Here is a 23,826-nt window from a genome sequence, read left to right on the forward strand (position 1 = left end):
GCTTAGTAGTCTCTTTTGAAACAAACCAGTTGGTTAATCTCATGTCCTGCTCTGTTTCTTTTGACATTGGTTACCGGTGCTTTTAGAGATTAATCCCTTACATTATGATGAATATGTTGCTATTGCAAAGTGAGGCTTGTGTCTTGTGTTATATGTCTCTGAGGTTTTTGTAGATATGTCTTGTCTGTTAACTACCAAAATAAGATTGTTGAAATTGAATGAAATCTGAATAAACCTACTAAACTCCTCATTTTACTTTCTTTGCAATGGCTATTTGTAAGAAAAGATGAAAGTGAGTTGGGACCATTTTCTACGTGGAACATAACAGGAACTTATAGAGGTTTGTAACTTATGACCATATTTTTTTGTTCAAAGTTGTGGCTTAATACCCAGTTCATATGATATTCTTGTTACTTCTCATAGAAATGTGTATTTTGAAACTTATGCTTGTGTAAGCACTACCAGTACTAGTCAAAGGCTTTGAAAATTGTTGTTGTACTTGGTTAATCTCAATGTCCTGCTTTTTTTTTTTTTTTTTTTTGACAGATTTTCATTGTTATTCCTAATCTTGCTACCCATATATATGGCCGTTGGTGTATGGCCGCCCTTCATGTTTCTGAAAGAAGGGAAGATTGTGGACAAAGTGGTGGGAGTAAAGAAAAAGAGGAACTGCAGCAGACATTACAAAGAAAGAGGCCACAAAGCTTATGATCGTTGCTATATAAATCTAGACATTTATATTTAACCTTTTGGCTTGTAAAAGTCTGGTGTGGTACTTGTGTTTTTCATCTGATATCTGCAAACCTGAGCTTATGATGCTTGTATCTATATCTTAGCTCTTTTCATGGTTGGAAAGAACTCTACTTGGTGAATGGTAGTATATAAAACGGTACCATTGCATTTATCGCATCATGACCATATTAATGTTCCACAGAGCAACAAAGGTGGTATATAATTTTGCTTATATCACTCAGATCATGAACTTGATGCCAGTAATTCATGCAGTGATACAGATATTGCGAAACAAAATTGAACCATTACAATTAAACAAGTTCGAACAAGAGCATGCCAATTCAATTGCTCAGTAAAATTGAACATCCACACACTTGAAAAGCTATGCAAATTACAGCAACATTCCTACTGAGTATAACAACCAAACCCCAAGATGAACAAGAAGTCAAATTTCAACTCAGCATTGTTACACAAATTGCAAAGACAAATTCGAATAATCACAAAACAAAAATAGAATTCTACACTGAAAGTAGACTAATTTGTTCTTCAATGGAGCAACCCAGCAACAAATACGACAAGAGCCAATCATCATAATCAGACCACGGCATCACTGGTCCATCAAAAGGCGAATTCCTTAGCGAGTGCTCCGATACTCCATCGAGTCTTGAAGAATGATGTAACCCCTTTTGTCAATGCAGACCCCAAGACAAAGGGCCCGTCTTTGATCCCAACCAGCATTCACCGGAAAAGAAGCTTCTTGACGCGGGTCACGACATCACGACATCCCAGTAAGGTGGGTCTGACCCGTATGAGCTAATCGAATTCAACCCTTCTGAGCGCCCCACCTGAATCATTGAGCCGCTGCTTCTTGTTCCATCTTTGTCGGGTTTAGAGTCGAATCATACCGTAAACCCCCGTAAACCGAACAAAATTGATTGAAATCTAGTGCCCATCCGTCGAATTCCTTCCTATAGGTATTCTGGGAAATTTTATTGAAGAATGCAGAAGGGTTTACAATCGGAAAGGACAAGGGATTTCTGGGTTGGGATATTTTTGACGTTAAATGGAACTGTGTTGATCTGTTTGTGGAAGTTTTGATCTGTTTTTTTTTTTTTTTTGGAATGGACACGTGTCGATCAATTTGTGGCTGAAGTCAGCACTCGCTAACCAGGGCTGGTTAGCGAAGTAAAGTCCTAAAGTTAATTTATTTCTAACAAAGACAACTTTTTAATTTTGTTTTTTTAAAGCTTTTATAGATGTGCATGAATGTATGCAAAAATGGATGATGATGATACATGATGATGTGTCATCCATTCCGTTCATCCTCGCAAGTCGCGAAGACACCATTCTCTCTCTCTTCTCCGAGCACTCACCTCCTCCCCCTCTATTTTCCAGTCTAGGGTTTCCTTTTACTCCCCAAGACTTTCCCTTCTAAACCCCTTTTCTCAAATCCACCCAACTCTGCTTTAAAGCTCCTCACTTTTCACCTCAGTCTCACCTCATTTCCCCTCAAATCATTTAATCTGAAATCCCACAAGTCCCAGCTCCACGACTTTCATGGCCAAGACCAAACCTGGCAAGAAGGACCTTGACTCCTACAACATCAAGGGCACCAACAAAGCCGTTCGGGGTACTATACTATACTATCTTCATCTCTCTCAAAAACCCAGATTTTATTTTTCAATTTCAGCTTCTGAAAACACTGAATTGTCTACTTTGTTTACTGAATCTTGCTCCAAGAAACCCTAAATTTGATTCTGTGTTATATGCTGAGTTTGTTTCTCAAATCCCAGTAGAACCCAGATTCAAAGTTCCAAACTTTTTGCTAATGAATTTTGAAATTTCATATCTTTATGTAGTTGGGGATTGTGTGTTGATGAGACCATCGGACACTGATAAGCCTCCATACGTGGCAAGGGTGGAGAAGCTTGAAGCTGATCACCGGAACAATGTGAAGGTTCGGGTTCGATGGTATTACCGGCCGGAGGAGTCGATAGGAGGAAGGAGACAGTTCCATGGAGCTAAGGAACTGTTTTTGTCGGACCACTTTGATGTGCAGAGTGCACACACTATCGAAGGGAAGTGTACAGTCCACTCCTTCAAGAACTACACTAAGCTTGAGAATGTGGGGGCTGAAGACTATTTTTGTAGGTTTGAGTATAAGGCTGCCACTGGTGGTTTCACACCGGACCGTGTGGCTGTGTAAGTAATGTGTTAGTTTTTTGGCTCATTGGTGGTGTTTATCTGTGTCTGATTGGTAATGAGTGGTATCTGAAGTTATGCTATCTGGTTTTGGGTTGTAGGTATTGTAAATGTGAGATGCCATACAATCCGGACGACCTTATGGTGCAGTGTGAGGGATGCAAGGACTGGTAAATTTAGTTTCACACCCTTCTTTGTTCATGCTTTGCCATTGTTCAATCCATTTCAAAGTTGCATGCATTTTTCGTCCATCAATTAGTGAATGTGTGATACTATTAATATGAATATTTATCTAGAAGCTTTCTTATTCGAGTGTTCGGGCTTCTAGTGCCCATATGATGCCATTTGTAGAAGGTTATGATTGTTGAATTCAGTTGCTTTATTTTTTGCACAATGGGTTAAGATGTTTGTCCGACCTTCAGATTTGCTTAATGGCAAACCCCTATTGAGTTTCACATTATGTTATTGGAGTTGGTGAAGCATGAAGCATGTGGATTGTTGCATGATGAGTGTTTATACAAAGCGAATCTTCAGGTCTTATTAATCATGTTTCTGTTTCAGAACATATGCTTTGGTTCAAATTCAGCAGCCCTCAACACTTGAAGTTATTTCTCTTGTTTCCGATATAAACAGTGAGATTTTAATGTGTGTTGGGGTTCATCTGATTTCCATTTTTAGCCCTTTCCAATAATCAGACTGGCCCCTCTCCCTTCCAGTTTGCTGACAAATCAAGGTTATAAATGTTTCCCTATCCTTAACAAATCCGAATCTTTGCACAAGGTCTCTTTTGCTTCATTAAGTTCAATAATTGGTGGATAGGTGTTTAAGAACTTGATATAAGGTAAGATATTAGATATCAACAGTAACGGAAATTTGAAATGTTTGATAGTAGATAATTATATATGGAAGTATTGATGAAATATCAATATCGAGAATATTAGATTGCTAGTTTGAACAAAATCTCCTAAAGAAACTTCCAGAAAAGTATACATCTGATGATGCTCTATAAAATGTAATATATTGGAGATATATCTTGATGTTTTCAGTATTCGGTACTTTGTCCAAGCTATATTTGGATAGATGGCGTTGTATGTTCGCATAGTTAAACAAAGAAAGAAAGAAAGAGTAATTAATTTTGATCAGGAACCTTTGGTACATAGTACCTGGGCTAGCAAGATGTTTCTAACCTGAGCTTCAAAGAATTTCCCTTGATCTTTTCTTTGAAGTTTGAAAGCATCATATTATCAAATTTACATGTTAAGTGTGACGTTACTCATGCAAACTCTTAAATATGCATGTTGGAAAATGCAATTACGTGTGCTGGGCTAGGTTTCATGGTTGGTGTTGAGCCTTAATTATGTTACGTTTATTGAATTCCATCATATGAGTTGAGCATATAGAATCAAATTTTGGTTGATTGTTTTTAAGCAACTCTTCAAACACAATGGTAAGTTTGCCTTATAACACGCATATTTAAGATCCTCAATCATCCAATGTACCTTTTAACTGCATCAGTGCTTTTGTCTTGGAAACACCGACTTTTTCATGCTTAGGTCAAGCTACATGTTTGTAGAATTTCAAGTGCTAATACACACTAATTTTATTTAGTTTACTAGATGTCATTAACTATATGTTGGTGCTTTGATTGGAACTAACAATTGTGGGCTTTTATTAGTGGTAATAACGGACAGGTTTCCTGGCTTACAATTTTTGCAGGTTTCATCCCTCTTGTATGGGTATGGCCATTGAAGATGCCAAAAAGTTGGAACACTTCCTCTGTTCTGACTGTTCATCTGATGATGATGCCAAAAGATCCATGAATGCATTTCCAATGTCACCCTCTGTTGAGGCTAAGGTGATAATCTTATGTTTATGTGTGTATGATTTCAAAAGGTCTTGAATGCAGTCCCAGTATTGCCATTATTGAGACTTAGTGGGAGTTTATGTGTTTGTGGTACTAGTGTAACTTTTACCCAATCATTGAATATATTGGAAGATAAATTAGGTAATGCTGTTAGTACACTATTTTTTTTTTTTGAAGCCTTGACCAAAGAATTAGTAACTATGTCAGATTTTTTTTTTTTTTAGTATAGTTCTGACTGTTTCTGATATAATATATTGTTGCATACATCAATATCTTGCTATTCCTTACCTCTGTTAACTTGGTATGAATAATGGTATTCTGCTTTTAATATTTTTAGGTTGAGCCAAAGCGCCGGAAGAGATGACCTTGTGATTGGGATGCTTAGCGAGGAGGTATTCAACTTCTTTGGCATTACCTCCAGTGTTGTGTGTTGTGGAAATGTATAGTGCAGAGAAGATACTGTGCTTGCACAATCCAGAGGCTTTTTTTAGATTACCAATGTTTGTATGAGTGTGTTAGACCTAGGCAATGACTCAGTGATCTGTGTTGTCCTTGCAAAAAATTAAAATCATATTTAATCACAGAACACATGAGAACACATCAAACCAACCATTTAGGGGGAACCTTGTATTTGTTGTTTTGAGTTTATTGCTGGCAGTACTAGTATGCATGCGATGATAACTGTTGTAGTTTTTTTTTTTAATCCATTTCCCCCATTGTTTCATTGTCTTTCCCTTTTGGGAGGGTGGGGGTTCTTCTGTCAGCCCTTTGATAGTGGCTGCATCTGTGGACTAAGTTCCAGATATGCAGGTTTTGGAAAGGCTTCGTATTGTGTATCCAGAGGCACGGTGATGCAGTTGCAGGAGCAACTGGAATAGCCCATTTGGCTTAACTGTTGGTTTTGCTTCTATGTTTTTGTAAGCATATCAGTTGCCATTGGGTTGATCTTAAGGAATGGTTCTGTTCTATCAGCCTGCTTTTCTCCCAACCATTTTATGCCATGTTTTTCGAAGATATCAATCAACAGACCTATGAATGTGAAGATCCATGTTGAATTGTTGAGCATTTAGCACTCACAACTGGTGTTCTACACTACTTGTGCATGCATGACTGAAATTTTGAAGCCACTTCTTGGTACACAAAGCAACATATAGTAGTCATTCATTTTACAATTTGATTAAACCTATGAATTACATCTATTTTTAGCTTCTTTTTGTTTTGTAATTGTGAATCTAACTTTTGTACTGTGGCTTTATATGCTGAGATTGGACCTCTGGTGTCTTGAACTAATATTTATTTCTGAGAACCCGAGGTCTAATAACCAAACAGAGGACAGATGATATGTTAAAGTGGGCATCTTATGCAATTGATGGTTTCTGTTCACGTTGACTGTGAATCCACCAGATGTTCTTGTATTTTTCAGAAAAAGGAACTTTACTATATAAACATTAGCCTAAAAGCCTGAAGGGCATTATTGAAAGTTTGAAACAAAGAAAAAGTAGAGGATTTAAAATCTGTGGCATATAATCTTCCATTCGTGCAATCTTACGCACGTTTGCTTCTTGGAGCTTCTATCACTAAAAGTGATTCACTTTTACATGTGACAAATTCAATTTCATTGGCTGTATCGGCCTAAGCCTAACCATCTGAGTTTTTCAGATGGTTAGGCTTCGTTCCTAATCTGAGAATTCAATTCAGTTACCCTTCTCTGAAGTTCCTAAACATATCTACCGTCTCCCGGTCACTTGGCAATCAAGAATCATGGTCACTCACCTATGTCAATGGGAATTAATTTTGTTCTATTACTAAGAGATATCAAAATCCATCATGGCACCTGATCAACAAACTTCATAAATGATCTCCTAGTCACCTATTAGCAAAGAAAATACCTTTGGGTTCAGCATCAATGATTGAAACTCAATAAAACTAATATAATGTTTGTATATCAACCGGATAACTCGTCGATTCTTTAATTTTCATGTGACTAATAAATTATTACTCCTACAAATGTATTGAATTACTTATTCCTTCATAAATGTTTAGTGCCCGTTTGAAAGACATACATTCTTCATTCTTATTCAAATTTTGAATAACTCTGTTTCAAAGACATTCTTCACTTTTATTCTAATTCTAAACAACTCTGTTCTCATCGATTCAAGAATTAGAATAACATCCATTACGAATCCAACTCAATGATGTTATTCTTTAAACTAGTTCTTTTTCCTATTTCTTCTTTTAGAGTATAAGAATTTAAAATATTAAATAGACATTTTACAGTTTAGACAGCAACACAATATTTGGCCTGCTTTCCTGGCTGTATTTGTATAACAGAAATTTCCTGTTTTATCTAAATTAATTTAAAATTTCCATTCTTTCTCCTTTCTTTTTCTCTCTCTGTGACTCTGTCTCTCTCTGTTTCTCTTCAAATCAAGACTTAATTAGGGTTTTAAACTTTATCTTTATCCATTGAAGACCCCAAAAGTCCCTGACTCCCAGCTCCGATTTATAGCTCTTCTTCTCCTATAATTTCCCCTTTTCCCGGATCCCTTTTTCTTCTGTAGTCAATGTAAGTCAAAATTTCTCTTTCCCCATCTCTTCAAATTCTTCAAAATCCAATCTTTGTTGTTCTTCAATTTGAATTCCCAGCTAAGAATTATGAGCAAAGAATCGTCTAGGGTATGTTCTTCTGATTGGTTTTTTGCTTATCTGCATGGATTATGATAATGCCAAATGATTTGAGCTAGTTTGGAAATTTGATTAGAGTTTAGGGTCGAGGTTTTTTGTAGATATGATCAAACAAATTCTGGGTAGAATACCTCGAAAACCCTCGAAATCATCGCAAAACGATGCATATAACGATGGAGGGGTTAATGGGATTGGACCCAATTCCATTAACAGCTCAAAATCTACTTCTGCTGCTGCATCAAAGTCTTCGAATTCGGGTTCCGGGGCTTCAAGAACCAGCAATGGGATTCTTGCCCCACAGTCAAGTAAATCCAAGAAATCCGGTCAAGTAGGTCCTTTGTTGCATTCAGGAGCCTATGAGGCCCTGCCGAGTTTTAGGGATGTTCCCAGTGCAGAGAAGCAGGGTCTTTTCATCAAGAAATTGAATATGTGTTGTGTTGTATTTGATTTCAACGATCCGTCGAAGAATGTCAGGGAGAAGGACATAAAGAGGCAGACTTTGCTTGAACTTGTGGATTACATTTCATCTGTGAGTTCGAAATTCAATGAGGTGACAATGCAGGAGATTACTAAGATGGTGTCTACCAATTTGTTTCGGACTTTTCCATCTTCGAATCATGAGAAGAAGGCTCTTGAGAGTTATGACCAAGATGAGGAGGACCAGATGTTGGAGCCTGCTTGGTCTCATCTTCAGGTTGTGTATGAGTTTCTGTTAAGATTTGTGGCTTCCCCGGAGACAGATGCTAAGCTAGCTAAAAGATATATTGACCAAGCGTTTGTTTTGAAATTGCTTGATTTGTTTGACTCTGAGGATCAAAGAGAGAGGGAATACTTAAAAACGATTCTCCACCGGGTTTATGGGAAGTTCATGGTACATCGACCATTCATTAGGAAAGCCATCAACAATATCTTCTTTTGGTTCATATTTGAGACTCAGAAGCACAATGGGATTGCAGAAATGCTTGAAATTCTAGGCAGTATAATCAATGGTTTTGCTTTGCCTTTGAAGGAAGAGCACAAGCTGTTCCTTGTCCGCGCCTTGATTCCCCTTCACAAGCCTAAATGTGTATCTATGTACCATCAGCAACTTTCCTATTGCATTACTCAGTTCGTGGAGAAAGATGCCAAGCTATCTGATACCGTGATTAGAGGACTGTTGAAGTATTGGCCCATAACCAATAGTTCAAAGGAAGTTATGTTCCTTGGTGAATTGGAAGAAGTTCTGGAAGCTACCCAGCCATCAGAATTTCAGCGGTGCATGGTCCCTCTTTTCCGTCGAATTGGTCAGTGCCTCAGCAGCTCACATTTTCAGGTACTTTTCTAATTATTATCTTTATCTTTTACTTAAGTTTGTTGTTTCTACCGTGTTTTATCTGTGTATGCACATGGACACAATATTTGCTTCATTTATCTATATTCATTAATATTTGTCCAGTGGAACATTCTTCATCATGCTATGATTTAGATTTTCATCTGAATTGTTGCCTTTTCAATTTGACATGAATAAGATGTTTCAGAGCTGGAGGCTTTTCATGTTTGTTGGGATTTTTGTCTTGAACAAACCTGTGTTATATTTGTTTCTTTCTTATGCAATCAAGTTGACCTGCACTCATTCTCATGATGCTCGCTGGCATTGGTTATATGCCTATACCAGTTGTTGGAATCAAAAATTGAGTTCCTGGATGGATAGGAGAGAAATTTTCATAGCAGCAATCCAACTACCAACGTAAATGTCCCTTACATTTATTTGGCGGCTTACAAATCTCTCTCTGGTCCACCACTTCAAATTGTGAGAATAATTGTTTTATGTGTGAAGTTCATTGATACGGCAAACCATTGCCTTCTAAAGCTTGAGGGGGTTGAGTATTATGCTAGGAGCCTATTTGTTCTCTCCATAAGCTCAATTCCACATCTTGAATAGGTAATTTAATGGTGTCTTGCACACACATCTAACATCCCACACATTCGGGAATATTTAGAAAGTATCATTATTCCATTTCTAACCAGTTATAATGATTCCCTTTGTTCGGAACTGGGAACTGTTGGTTTACATTAGTAATCGACTAATTGTTTATGGAACCTGGGTGTGTCAACAAACAAGTTGCCACAACTTGGAAGAGTTATCCATGTTGTACCGTAGTGTTTTTGGGTGCATATACAGAAAACTTGATTTTTTCTGCAAGTTGTGTAATTCTTTAATGGATATCCTTCTTTAATTATGTCATTTGGAGAAAAAAAAATGGAATCTGAGTGATAGTAGGAATTTAAAAATCATTTGAAGTTGGAAACTATAGGTATCACTAGTAGCTAAGCTTGCTGGTGCACAACCAATAAGGCAGACTATGAGCATTTTTGCTCCTCACAGGTAATGGGAATATGTAGATTCAGTGTTCCACACAAGGCAATGTCTGTTTAAGCACCTTACTCAGATGGTATTTCACTTGATGGTTTAGAAAACTGGAAACTAATGGTTTTACCATGCATGATTGAGTAAATGTGCATTGTTCTATTACTAAAACTAAATTCTACATCATCACTTTAGGTCTAATCAATGAGATGTGTCTTTAACTTCTTTTCCGCTGGCAGGTAGCTGAACGTGCATTGTTTTTGTGGAATAATGATCACATAAGAACTTTGATCACACAGAACCGCCAAGTGATTCTGCCAATAATCTTCCCTGCTATGGAGGAAAACACTCGGAGTCACTGGAATCAAGCTGTTCGGAGTTTGACATTGAATGTGAGAAAGATATTCTCAGATGTTGATCAAGAACTCTTTGATGAGTGCTTGGCTACATTCCAAGAAGATGAAACTAAAGAGAAGGAAACACAGGAGAAACGTGAATCAACCTGGAAGCGCTTGGAAGATGTGGCTGCCTCCAAGGCTTTGAACACTGAAGTCGGGCTTGTCTCAAGGTTTGCCTCCACTGCCATTTCTACGAGCCAAAAACCCCGAGCCACTTCTGGTAGTTGATATCCTCGCAATTGCTAAGTGTGAGTCTTACGTGAATGAAAGTGGGTGGGACTCAGCCTCACTTCTCTTGGGCTTGTTGTAACTGTAGTTTTGTTCTGATAAGGGATACTGTGAAGGTGGGGGGCTCTTGCCAATATTGAAACAGCCCCTTGTTTATCAGTCAATTCAGTTTCTTTTGTACTCTTCAGCCATGGAGGGTGTGTGTATCATAAGATATTCATTGTTATAGTGATAAGTGGTGGTTTGAATTCCCACCAGATAGTTTTTATTGTATAATGGTGCAGAAAGTATTTCATTTTCTCCTTCTGTTTACATTCAGGCGGTATATCTTGTCTTTGAAATTCATTGTAATACCAATTCCAGTGTTTGATCGACTGTATTACAAAGCATCCATCCATCTTTTTCATGTATCATGCCACCATTAAAAACGGTTCAATGAAGAAATTGTTCTAAATCGGATCTTTGTGTTCTGGAAAAGACATTAGCTCTAGCAAAACCATTAAAAGCAGGCAAGAGTACACATATATATCATGTCAAAATATGTAATACAAGTCTATTAATCATCTCCATATGCTCTGAAACTGTAACGCTCTTGGTATGGACCATTGAACCAAAGGTCAGCTTCAAACCACTTGGGGTAACGAACAAGATCTCCAGCCACAAATCGCATGAACTTCTTGCTTCCTTCCGGCACAACCCTTACCTCTCCTTCCTCAATGTAAACCAGCTGGTCCACCTGCCAGTCCCACGGCAACTTGCACTTGCCGGTCTTCCACGTTGACCACCTTGAAACTCCAAGCTCTGCTACTCGTTCAGGCGACACTTTGCGCTCGACTCTAACTTCATACAATTCCTCCAGACTTTTCTCCACCCGCATTGCCTTCACCGTTAGACCACTGCGTTTCCCATTAGTACTACTCCATTTGCTGCAATCTCTGCTGCTTCTGTTTACAGAGAATGAGCTCAAGGTTGGGGCCATAATCACACTCGCCATGTTCGGTTCCCTATTATAAATCAAATACAATCAGACATTTCATTATTGATTACTGCCTCCATCACAATCTATGAACTATCAAGATATCCATATGCAAACACTGTACAAAGAAACAAATATGCTATCTTTCCTTATGATGCAAAATGGTTCAATTGCAGACTTGCAGTGTCTACTTTGTATTGCTTGCAGTAATATCAAATTAACATTTATCAAGAAATTCTGATATCTCAAGTAAATTGGAAATTTGGACTTATCCCCTAAAACACCAATCTCAAATCTCAAACAACTTATATCTTTGATTCTTAGAATGGTTCTTCTTTTCCTCCTAATTATGTAAAACCCACCTCCAGCCAAGTGAACCTAATAAGACCATCTAGGATGTATTAGGTCAAAGATGTTAGCTTTCCTGGGAATTCCACACAAGTTATCTACAAATATTGGAATTCCAAGATTTTTCATTTCTATTTCATAACCCCAAATCAACAAAGGAAGAGAAACCCAGAAACCACAGAGCCAAATATGGACTGGGAAAAAACAAAACTTGAATAGTGAATTAAAGAAGAAATAAGTTGTGGGTGTGTTACCTTCTGAATAAAGCCTTCAGCTTCAGATTCAAAGAAGAAGAGTGAGACTGAGGAGCAGTAGCTTCAGCTCTTAAACCCCAAAAGCAAGGTTTTATCCAGATACTTGAAAACTTACAAGGAGGTTAAAGTCACCCAGCTGTGACCTTTCTTTCCTCACCCACGGGACACAATCTACTTTGGACCGGGAACCGGCTCTTTCAGTAACCTTTTCTTCTCCTTTCTTGACAAAAAGAAAGGAAGTCAGTTTTGGTCGTTATTCGTTAACGTGTCTAATCCAGGGACCGTTGAATGAGAAGCTGAGAAACAATGTAAGAAAGTTTAAGACTTGGTTGGAATTGTGAAATGGGTCAGTAAAGGAATCACTTTTACACATAGTTTCAGAACTGATGGTGGTTCTTCAGCTTCAATCCATTAATGGGTTGTTGTTTCAGTGCCCAAAGAGGAGCCCAGTAACTCAGAGAAGAGCCAGAGCTCAAAAATGTCTCTGCTTGCAAACACAGACCCTTCCCTCCAAAACCCAGGTACCTTTTTTCTCTGATTCCAAGATTGCATTTTTTAATCTTAGTTAAATTGTTATTCTCATGTTTGTAGTTTTGGGAGCTTGAATTGTATGCCAACTGTTTTGAGGTAATGACTGTTTGTGATGATGATTTTTGGTAGAGGATAATGGAGAGTTTGCCGGTGAGTAGTGAAGTTGGTGGTGCTGGTGGAGCTTACTCATATAGTGCTTTGAAGAGGTTGGATCAAGTTTGGTCTAGAATTTGCAAAGCTAAAACAGGTGGTAGTAGTTGTTATTTCAGTAATGATGGGATTGTGAATCAGTGTGTGGAAAATGATTGAAATTTTTGGTGGTTTTGACTTGTTATCTTGTAGTTGTGGAAGAACCAAAGGAAGTGGTTTCAAATTTTCCTGGTTTGCTTAGGAATTCTGATCTGGCTGAAAAAGTGGTGGATACGTTTGATGTGTTGATTTGTGGTGGAACTCTGGGGATCTTCATAGCAACAGCATTGTGTGCCAAAGGTCTTCGAGTTGGCGTTGTGGAAAGAAATGTACTACAAGGGGTAATATCCTGTTCTATGAAGTTCGTTTTGTTAGATCTCTAATCATGGTATAGGAATGGCTTGTTGGATTTTCTAGTAAGTGACATGGGATGTTTTGGTATCAATGATCAGAGGGAACAGGAGTGGAATATCTCGAGGAAAGAGCTCTTGGAATTTGTAGAAATCGGAATTCTTGCAGAAGATGAGATTGAACAAGCTACAGCGATGAAATTCAATCCTGTAAGTTGTCTGGTTGCACAGTCTTGCAAAAAAACTAGTAAGCTACATACTTTAACCATTTGTTTTTGTATTTTGTGAATTGCACAGAACAGATGTGGATTTGAGGGGAAGGGTGATATCTGGGTTGAAGACATTCTTAATCTTGGTATTTCGTGAGTTATCTTGCCTTCTTGTACAATGCATTTGTTAATTTATTTTATATCAGAGACAATTCATTCTCATGTTGTAGGATAATAGAATTGTGTAGAAATAGTTGTGTGTATTATTGATAATAGGAGCCCTATATATAGGGAATTACAAAGTACCGTAAAGGTAATAGAGTCCAAACATAATTAGGGAATCTATAACTACTCCTATTACAACTCTACAACAAACCCTAGTTTGTAGAGGCACACATTATGTCGATATCCTTCAACACTCCCCCTTGTGCCGCTCAAACTTGGTGATGACGCTTTGATTGTTGCCTCGTTAAAAACCTTGCCAGGTAACAAAAACCCTGTGGGACAAAAATAACCCTGGTCGAAGGACAAAAAGAGCACAACACGTCCTTCACTCTTCGAGATCGAACATGTAGACATCATGCCTCCCCCTGATGTCAATATCTCCCCCTGATTGCTACAATCATGGGAGTTCGGATAACTTTCTCAATCCGATGCTCTTCACATGTTTCTCGAAGGTGGATTTTGGTAACGACTTAGTAAATAAGTCCGCTACATTATCCTCTGATTGGATATGGTTCACTTCAATATTTAGAAGTGCTTGTTGTCATTTTGATGGAGGGGATGAGGAGCACGGAAGGTGGCATTTTGCCTTGTGGGGTCCGATCCCACACTTCCGTCATCTCTTTTCTCTGTAGGGATAGAACAAGCCCATATCAATCGTACATCTCAAGTATTGAAGATTGTTTTTATACCAGTCCAATGGCGTTGCGTTGGCGCATGGCTACATCTAGCCAACAAGTTCATAACAATTGAGGTGTCCGGTCTTGTATTGTGCTAAGTACAATAATGCGCCTATTGTACATGAGTAAGCATTCCTGCTATTAACACGTCTTCGTCATCATCCCTGGGACGAAACGGATCCATTTTAGGGCCAAGACTACGGACGACCATGGTGCATCTTTGACTTTATCAAAAATGTCTAAGCATCTATTGACACGGTATACAAAACCGTGTTCTCCCAAGGTCCTTCCCCTCAAACTCGGATTTCAGGTGTTCAGCGGTTTTCCTTAACTCACAAGGGTTCCAATTATGTTTATCAACATAAACCGCGACAATTGCAAATCCGGAACTTGTCATGGAAACGCGTGGGCATAGTTCATCATATCCCTTCCCAATCAAGTAGTCATTTTAGTGAGCATTTCAACCTCGTTGCAAATGCGCTCCGTGGTCTAGAGCCACTTGACTTGGGTAAACAAAGTCCACAAGAACCTTCATTATATTCCGTATCTAGATCCCCATAGAAATACGTAGTGACCACATTCGTAAGCTGCATGTTCAGTTATTTGGAAACTACCAAACTGACAAGGTAGTGGAGTGCAATGACATCCATTACGAGAGAATATGTCTTCTCGTAGTCGATTCCAGGGCGTTGTGAGAAACCTTGCGCCATAAGGCGAGATTGCCATCTCTTTCTCTCATCACGCTATCTAACGAAGACCTATTAATGTCAACAGGTTTTATGTTAGGAGGTGTTGGCATCTCAGGCCCGAAATCCTTCCTCTTCGTTAGTGAATCCAATTCAACCTGGATCGCATCTTTCCATTTAGGCCAATTTTCTCTACGTTGGCATTCTTCAACGGAGTAAGGTTCGATGTCATTGGTCTCAATAATTCCACGTCCTCATGTACACTAGTGTAGTTCGTAGAGATCTCTATATTCTCAGGAATTGGTTCTAACATTGAGGCGTCCCCCAACGATGTCTCTTGGACATAACCACAATCCAAAATATTCTCATGAGATGGATTTTGAGTATCAATGATCAATGGATCAAGTTGTGCCAAACTCGCTCTCTTCTTAGGAAGAGAATCCATCGAACCTATGGGTCTCCTACGCTCTCTAGCGGAACCCATGGCCTATGACGCCATTATGCCACCTTGTGGCGTCACCATATTACCATCCATGGTAGTGGTGCAGTACCCATCTTCTCTGGGTGGCACCATGTCCTCTTGTGGGGACATCAATCCTTGCAGGCATGTTTGCAGCAAGTATATGTGATCTCGTCACTTTTAGGGGATCAAGATGAGACATAGTGGGGACAGACCACGACAATTCCTGTCGTTCCTGTTGAACATTGACGTTCTAATCTCCCCCTAACGACGGGAAGACTGTCTCATCAAAGTGACAATTCGCAAATCCAGCGAAATAGAGATCGCCTGTCAAGGGTTCTACATAGCGGACTTACAGTTGGAGACTCATGTCCAACAAATATATATATATATATATATGCATTCGTTGCAATGACTCATGTTGATGCGCTGTGGCGGCGCAATTGGCACATGAATCGCACACTCAAATATGCATAAATACGAGATATTAGACTCGAACCCAGTCACTAGCTGTAACGCAAATAAAAGTTGAGTGGCTGCTATGAGTCGTAGACGAATTAGCATAGCTGCATGCGATATTGCATAACCCAAGCGGAAATATTGGTGCGCATTACCAATGTCCGGGCTACCATTGTAGTCGTTTAATGGTGGCTTTTCCGCGAGATCAATTGGGTGTGTACATGGGAATATGATACTTGATATCAATACCCAATGATATGCAATAGTCATCGAAAACTGTCGATGTAAACTCTCTAACATTATCAGGTCAAATTGACTGAATGGGATGATCTGGGTAGTGAGCCCGTAGCCATATGTTATGTGCTAGGAGTGTAGTATAAGCAGCATTACGAGTGGATAATGGCACAACACGTGACCAGCGTGTTTGCGTATCAACCAACACCATAAAACATCTATATGGTCCGCAAGTTGGTTGATCAAATCCATAGAATTCCCTTGGATTCTTTGTAAGAATGGAATTATTTCCTCAATCTCCTTTGCATAGGATGGTCTCAATCCTAAATAACAGGCTTTACAGAACGAAACATGGGCTTTATAATCAACCAATGAAGGTTTTGGTTAAGCCATAATGTCACAATAGACTTGAGAAGTAGAGAGAGGAGTTTATGGCGTCAATGCCATGTATTTGCCGCAGGGGGTAGGCGGCACTGGCCATGTATGGCCTGTCTTTGCACAATCATGACGCCATGAGGCGCATGTGCAGCTCCTCGAACCAATTCTTGGTTCTTACTTTTCTTCGTTCTGAAAATGGATGTCTGTGTAAAGTCTTTAATACACGGATCATCATGTCAAAGCCTATATGTGCCAAAATCCCATAAGTCGTCTCTCATGACATAGTTGGATTCAATAACTCAAATAGTGGTTGCATACAACCCACTAGAGCGACACATAAGTTTCTCTAATACTCGTTTACGTTCGTAGTCATTAGAGGTGATGCAAAGGAACTCTGTCCATTCTCATAATGTGTTTCCACATGAAAAACATTGGCTCTTATATAATAAAGTTCGAATTAATGTATGTCCAAGACATTAAGTAAAAGAATTGACACTTTATTAATAGCCAATGATTACATCAAAGTTTCCAAAGTCTAATCCAAAATAAAATCAAAGTAAGACACATTGTAGTCACTCTATCCGTTTGGTAACTCCAATCAAATATGACCAGGGAAGTAGAGAGAGATGTTGGTGGAGCGAGGCTCTCTTAAGTACCAATAATCTCAATGACTTTCCTAGACATCACATTTTATTGGGTCCGCCACATAAGAAAGAGTTAATACAATTGTCATTTATTGACTAAGGCAAATTGCCATTACAAAAGTTCTTGGAAAAATAAAAAGGACTAATCTAATCAAAGTCTGTTGCATCCATGTGCACTTCATCTTCAGCTTTGAAGTCCTCTATGGTGAGATGAGATGAGGTGAGGCTGAGGCAGGCCGGAATGGAGATTTTTTTTTTTTTGTTTTGTTTTGGGTTGGCGGCAGAGAGGAAGTTCTAGGTTTTTTTCTTTTCTTTTCTGAAGCTAGGGTTAGAACTCGTGCTGATAACGTGTTGTAGGATAATAGAATTGTGTAGAAATAGTTGTGTGTATTATTGATAATAGGAGCCCTATATATAGGGAATTACAAAGTACCGTAAAGGTAATAGAGTCCAAACATAATTAGGGAATCTATAACTACTCCTATTACAACTCTACAACAAACCCTAGTTTGTAGAGGCACACATTATGTCGATATCCTTCAACATCTCATTGATTGTTTCCTTTCTACACTAGTCGAGGATCTGATAGCGTGATAGGATTATGAGTAAAACCAGAAAATGAATGGTGGTTTATTTCTCCATAACTCATTTCTTGAATGTCTCTGCTGCATCATTACAGACCAGTAAAGCTAATAGAGATTGTGAAGAATCGTTTTATTTCTCTAGGTGGAGTCGTATTGGAAGGCTACAGTATGTCCAGCATTTCCATTTATGAAGATGCAGCTGTGAGTTGTTAACAATTTTCATTTATTTATTCTAGTGCCTTAACTTATATAAGTTTATTCACTAAAGGATTCCTCTTTATTATGTTGCTGTGAGACAATTATGTACCTATGCTTTCTAAAGATGTTGTCTTTTTATAGAAAGGCTAATGGTCCTAGAAAGGGTATCTGAGTTATGCCAGTTAGCATGTTAAAAAACAAAGGATTAGACTTGTCTCAAAACCTTATACCAACTACCAAAAGCAATCTTATTATTATCTGAGAGATGACTGTATAATGATAATAATATATAAGAAACTTATGACTTATGAACAATGGAATAACACAAATTTCTCTTACTTTTCTCATAGGTCTTGCAACTCGGTGAGGGAAAGATTTTGTCATCCCGCCTCGTCATTGATGCAATGGGGAATTTCTCTCCAGTTGTAAAACAGGCAGGCTTTTCGTTTTCTGAATAATTGCTGATGAGTGTACTTGTGTGTATATCCATGATTCAAATAAGCTATTGATCCTTAGAATCTGAAGATTCTAAGAGTATCCTTAGAACTTTTACTCACAATCTGCCTAAATTAACTCTCACTGTTGACTTCATTGGCAGATAAGATCAGGTAGGAAGCCAGATGGTGTTTGCCTTGTTGTTGGATCTTGTGCTCGTGGGTTCAAGAATAACTCTGACAGTGATGTTATATATAGTAGCTCGTCGGTGAAGAAGGTCGGGGCCTCTGCAGCACAATTCTTTTGGGAGGTAACTTGATTTGTAGTTTCTCAGTAATTAATGTTGAAAGGAGACTTTTAGCTTTTCAGAATCAAGCTTTCCTAAACATTTCACAGGCATTTCCAGCTGGTTCAGGTCCTACAGATCGTACAACTTATATGTTCACTTATGTTGATCCTCAACCCCAGTCGCCAAAACTGGAAGAATTATTAGAAGAATATTGGAAACTGATGCCCGAATATCAGGTTAGTCTGGATAGCGTTCCAGTTGAAAACTGTCCGCATGCTACTTGTATGCTAACTTATAGCGAAGTTTTAGTAATTTAGAAATGTATATTTTGTAGGGAGTCTCTCTTGATGAGTTGGAGATACAGAGGGTTCTATATGGTATTTTCCCTACATACCGTGACAGGTACTGGTGCAAGTATTGCTTGACCACAACGAGATTTATTTTATGATGATAGAAGTGATTTAGGGTATCAAACCAATTACTGGTGTTTTTAATCTGATAAGAAACTGGGGAATCTGCAAACTTTAAATTCATACACTGGATACTTATTTTCTTTATATCTGACACCTTTTCAACTCTTGAATGGGGACGATGAACTTGACAGCCCACTGCCAGCAGCTTTTAATCGTGTTTTACAGGTGGTAAAAATTATACATTACTAAGCATCCTATAGATTATGGTAGATTACCAAAGAGGAAAGACATGATAAAAATCATTCTCTGCAGTTTGGTGATGCTAGTGGAATACAATCACCTGTTTCATTTGGTGGCTTTGGAAGCTTGACTAGGCACCTCAATAGACTGTCAACAGGTACATATGTACTCCATATGCAATTGATAACCTGTGCAATGGTATGACATCATGAAATTTACCAGCGTCCATCTTTTTTGAATGTTAAAAAGGAATATACGAAGCAATTAACGGCGATTTTCTTGACTCACACAACTTGTCCCTGCTGAATCCTTACATGGTTTGTGTCTCTCTGATATCTGTTTTAAGTAATAACCTGCCTTTAAATTCTAGTATCTTTCAAGATTATCTGAATTTCAGTTGAATCTATGTTGTGCAGCCCAACTTAAGTTCTTCATGGTTGTTTCAAAGAGCAATGTCAGCAAAGGAACCATCTAATGTGTCACCAGATTTTATAAATGAGCTTCTGTATGCCAATTTTCAGAGTATGCAGGTAGGTTTGTTTTAGTCTGTCTGGAAAAGTGGAGCAAATGTCTTCTTTTTTGTTTGAATTGCTTCCCATCTGATGTGCACATCTTCATTGTCTAGTTTCCTAATGTATGTGTTTCCGCTTTTTCAGAAGCTTGGGGATCCAGTACTCAGACCATTTCTTCAGGTGATTGTATTTGATTGGCAATGTGAATCCATCTGATCAATTAGCTGAACTGTCAACAGTAATGGTTAGCTTTGTTTCAAATAATAACCAAGAGAACATTTAATTTGACAGGATGTTGTACAGTTTGGGCCTCTTACCAAGACATTAGGCCTAGTCATGTTAAATAAACCTCAAATTATCCCATCAATATTCAAGCAGGTAATCAACGACTGGAGGATACTTTTTCTTTCTAATAATGTTTATTAGGTACCGTAATTAGCTTATTTCAGTTGCTACACCAAACAAAGTGTAATTTTCTTGTGTTTCAGGTTGGGATTCCTGTACTTCTTGACTGGTCTGGACATTTTTTCATGCTTGGATACTATACGTTACTCTCAACTTTTGCCGACCCTGTAGTGAGGTAACTACATTTCCATGTCATGGTAAATACACTATATTGAGATAAACATAATGTATATCTCTTTTCTTGCATATTTCACAAGGCCTTTATTAAGTGCACTACCGCCGGAGATGAAGTATGGGTGGAAGAGACGTCTCGAGGCTTGGAAATATGGTGCTGGTTTAGATTACAAGCTATGAGGGATAACATGACTAGAAGACGATAATGGAGGTCTTGAAGGGGACCTGGTTTGCCTGTTGGTAATTCACTGCGGAGGTGGCTCCCCCACAAGTATTCAGCCGGCGAGTACTAATGAGCTTCGAACTCTAAAGATATTAGAACAGAAAATATAAAAATGTTATTGAACTTCAAGGGATTGAGTGTTCAGACCGACTCGAGTGACTTTGAAGTAGGCAAGCATGTCTGAGATAATGTCCATAACCACAAGCTTCTTTGAATCACCATTCATCTTTTTGTTGGATTAGAAAAGTGATTTCTATTACAAGTAAATGGCTTTTCAAAAACCCGGGCAAGAAAAAGAAAAAGTTTCGAAAAGACTAAAGAAATTCTAATCTAATTTACAATAAGCAAACCATATATCTATATAGGGCCCTTCATGCATATTTTTATATATAGAGGCCACTCACTGATATCACTTATAGAACAACATCATGCCCCTCGTCTATTCATCGAGCATTATTCCTATTACTTTCACTTATCCAGCACCACCACTGTTAACTATTTACACCGAAAAAAAAAGAAAAAAAAAGTAAATAACAATCATAATTATAACATTATTGTCTGTTGGATGTCTTGGCACCTAACATTTTAGAAAGTGACTTTATAAGAGGCTTCTCCTTTACATCTTCCCCCTTTTCCAAATGCCATTTCCTAGACATATTTTCAACCTGCATTTAGGAGCTCCAAGTTAATCATGAGCAAGCTAAAGTTTATGCAGGAAAAAAGAAAAGGCAATCCCCCACTCAATACTTCAACTTTGCATACCCAAGCCTTTAAGGGAACCAGTTGCTCACGAATCTCTTCAAATTTTGGCTCCACCAGGTCTTTCCCTTTTGTTCGGATGTCATCACTCTGTTCATAAAAATAAAACTCAAAATAAAATTGTCACCAGATATAAATTTAAATACACACAATTCATCTTACAATCTGAACCTAATTATAATGGTGGGAATATAGTTATGAACTCACGAGTAAGAGCTTATGACCCCTGACAGTGCTTAGGGTAAGTAATAACCTATTGAAGACAAGCAGTACACTTGAAGTTAAAATACCAGCTCAGACATTATGAGCTTCTCTCTCTCTCTCCCTAAAACATCAATAATGTAAGGTAACTGTTCTGAAAGTCATGGATTCCCAGATTAAGGTATTGGTTTGTCAGTGCTTTACTGAATGCTATGATCTTGTGCATGTCAAAATACTCTCTTTTCTGGAGCTCTTCTATGTTATGTATACTTTTCATATCGACGCTTAACTCTGTACTCCATTGCAGAAGTAGAAATTCTATTACTAATTAGTTTTTATTGAAAAAGAATCTCACAATCAGAATGCATTCACCCTAACATATTCACCTTGATTGTATCTTTCGATACATGAGCACATTTGAACACGTACATATATGCACAGAACAAGCAACAGGACATGTACAAAATATACTTTTAGCAGCGTACAGTAAAAGAGTACCCCATAGTAATAGAAAGAAGATCAGGAATCAACACACTGTACTTACATTCTGCACCTGTAGCTTTGAGACAGCCATTCCAAATACCAAGGTGGCACCACCAAAAACTATTGCAGTTGCAATAGCGAATGCCACTCCAACTACAGAAAAGCAGAATACAACTTTAGAAACAAAAAACAAGTATTGCTGAACCAAAAAAAAAAAAGACAATACAAAACAGAAAACAACTATTGCTTGTGACATATAACAAACTTATGAGAATTGTGCTAAGCAATATCTTTCAGTACTGAGACAAGAGCGGAAGTGCAGGACTACAAACACAATACCAAAAATCAACATTTACGATAAGTTCCCCATATATTATTTAAAGAAGAATGACGCACCACATTAATGACTTCTCCAGACTCTATAATTGACTGTTCTTAGTAAGAACAATTTATATGACAAATCTGGTTGAGTTTAATCATGATTTATAACAAATGCCTATTCTTTTAGCAAGAAACCTTCTCTCCTTGCCTACACCATCTTGATTGATATTTATTACGCCAAAACCAACATAGGCCTTATATCTGGTAACATGGAGGTTCAGCTCAAGCTTTAACAAAAACATAGAAGCAAAAGCACTGGCGTGCTTCAACACAAGTATGCTCAATAATCACCAACAAGCTTTCTGGACCATATCAAATAAATTGAAAGAATGGAGAGATTCATTGGACCTACTTCGTGTAAGCCCTTCAGCTGCAGCCTTCAACTTTTCAGGATTAATGGGGGTGGGGTGCCTGTCCCGACGCAATTCATTAGCCGTTGAGGCCGACATTGAGTTTTCTGATTCAGGCAGCTGCCACCTGCATTCAGTAATGTGATGTGTACTAATCAGACACCAGACCAATACACCAAGCAAACACATCTTAATTTCAACTCACAACACCCTGATTAACTCATTCATATTCATTCCTTCCAAACAGTACTTGATATTCAATTTCCACACTAAAGCATCTCAAAGCTTCAGTCTTTGCACACAAAATCCAAAAAAAGTTTTCAGCATTCCCTTACATTCCCCATATACTGATTAGCTCACCAAAACAAATTAACAATGCACCAAAGCCAATTTCTCTTAATTTCAACTCAGACTGATTAGCTCATTCATATACATTCCTCCCAAACATACATTATGCATCATAAAGCTTCAAACTTTTTGCAAAATTACACAAAATCAAACAACTTTCAGCTATCCCAACACACCCACCAAGCCAAATCCATCTAAAACATCCTAAATTCTTCAATTTCTACCAAACAAATGCAAAATTGAGCAACTACACAAGTAAAGGTAGCACCTTTTGGGGCCAAAAGTGACCTGCGGCAGGGACACATAATCCCTAAGAGGGTTAAGAGTCTGAGAAGAGATGGAAAATGGGTTTTTGGAATCAGATTTAAGAACCCATTTGGAAGCTGTGTCCAGAGACGACGCCATTTCGGGCTGTTGATGGTAAATTCTGGAGGGCAGAGAGTGCCTCAGCACCTCGGGAAGCACGTCGGCTTGGGATTCCTGCTCAGTCGCCGCCGACGGGAGATTCTTGTGGGCCGGGCCTTTCCGGGATACGAGACGGCCCACGGCCTGTTTGGATTCCTGGAAGAAGTAGGCTCCTTCTTTCCCGGCTAATCTTCCCGCGAGAAAACTCATCTCTTTTCCCTTTTTGTAAAACTGTGAAGTCGATCTGAGGCTTTTCTTGCCTTATTGAGTTACGTGAAAACTATACCCGATATGTAGTTCAAATTTTACCTTGTCACTCAAGTATCAAGCTTTTTTATTTAGCCAATTCA

At 38.4% G+C, this 23,826-nt stretch overlaps 5 protein-coding genes across 9 annotated transcripts; 3 read left to right on the forward strand and 2 right to left on the reverse strand.

The window, feature by feature from the left end:
- Positions 1-2,001: 2,001 nt before the first annotated feature.
- LOC133725990 (chromatin remodeling protein EBS-like) lies at positions 2,002-6,164 on the forward strand. 4 transcript variants are annotated; one of them, XM_062153426.1, is made up of 6 exons: positions 2,002-2,362; positions 2,592-2,934; positions 3,036-3,104; positions 4,651-4,789; positions 5,136-5,190; positions 5,595-6,164. In XM_062153426.1, the coding sequence occupies exons 1-5, from the start codon at positions 2,290-2,292 to the stop codon at positions 5,160-5,162; spliced, it is 651 nt and encodes a 216-aa protein (XP_062009410.1). In that variant the 5' UTR covers positions 2,002-2,289; the 3' UTR covers positions 5,163-5,190; positions 5,595-6,164. The 4 variants fall into 4 exon arrangements, with proteins under 4 accessions (XP_062009410.1, XP_062009409.1, XP_062009411.1 ...); XM_062153425.1 differs by having other exon boundaries at positions 5,601-6,164; XM_062153427.1 differs by having other exon boundaries at positions 5,609-6,164.
- Positions 6,165-7,154: 990 nt separating this feature from the next.
- Positions 7,155-10,768, forward strand: LOC133725988 (serine/threonine protein phosphatase 2A 59 kDa regulatory subunit B' gamma isoform). The gene is made up of 2 exons (XM_062153422.1): positions 7,155-8,795; positions 10,070-10,768. Exons 1-2 carry the CDS (start codon positions 7,587-7,589, stop codon positions 10,454-10,456), a joined length of 1,596 nt encoding a protein of 531 aa, XP_062009406.1. The 5' UTR covers positions 7,155-7,586; the 3' UTR covers positions 10,457-10,768.
- Positions 10,769-10,877: 109 nt separating this feature from the next.
- Positions 10,878-12,182, reverse strand: LOC133725992 (uncharacterized). The gene is made up of 2 exons (XM_062153428.1): positions 12,035-12,182; positions 10,878-11,460 (listed from the first exon to the last, which is right to left on the reverse strand). The coding sequence occupies exon 2, from the start codon at positions 11,448-11,450 to the stop codon at positions 11,013-11,015; it is 438 nt and encodes a 145-aa protein (XP_062009412.1). The 5' UTR covers positions 11,451-11,460; positions 12,035-12,182; the 3' UTR covers positions 10,878-11,012.
- A 97-nt stretch (positions 12,183-12,279) lies between these two features.
- On the forward strand, positions 12,280-20,770 carry LOC133725987 (uncharacterized). 2 transcript variants are annotated; one of them, XM_062153420.1, is made up of 18 exons: positions 12,280-12,555; positions 12,695-12,812; positions 12,908-13,095; positions 13,207-13,314; positions 13,402-13,466; positions 17,756-17,861; positions 18,209-18,292; positions 18,457-18,603; positions 18,690-18,818; positions 18,917-18,984; positions 19,187-19,220; positions 19,308-19,392; positions 19,485-19,552; positions 19,652-19,765; positions 19,892-19,927; positions 20,039-20,125; positions 20,236-20,327; positions 20,410-20,770. In XM_062153420.1, exons 1-18 carry the CDS (start codon positions 12,421-12,423, stop codon positions 20,504-20,506), a joined length of 1,761 nt encoding a protein of 586 aa, XP_062009404.1. In that variant the 5' UTR covers positions 12,280-12,420; the 3' UTR covers positions 20,507-20,770. The 2 variants fall into 2 exon arrangements, with proteins under 2 accessions (XP_062009404.1, XP_062009405.1); XM_062153421.1 differs by having other exon boundaries at positions 13,402-13,459; positions 17,803-17,861.
- A 188-nt stretch (positions 20,771-20,958) lies between these two features.
- On the reverse strand, positions 20,959-23,826 carry LOC133725989 (uncharacterized). The gene is made up of 5 exons (XM_062153423.1): positions 23,340-23,826; positions 22,726-22,850; positions 22,054-22,145; positions 21,312-21,398; positions 20,959-21,214 (listed from the first exon to the last, which is right to left on the reverse strand). The coding sequence occupies exons 1-5, from the start codon at positions 23,684-23,686 to the stop codon at positions 21,101-21,103; spliced, it is 765 nt and encodes a 254-aa protein (XP_062009407.1). The 5' UTR covers positions 23,687-23,826; the 3' UTR covers positions 20,959-21,100.

Source organism: Rosa rugosa, chromosome 1 (genome assembly GCF_958449725.1).
Source record: "Rosa rugosa chromosome 1, drRosRugo1.1, whole genome shotgun sequence".
Lineage (NCBI taxonomy): Eukaryota > Viridiplantae > Streptophyta > Magnoliopsida > Rosales > Rosaceae > Rosa > Rosa rugosa.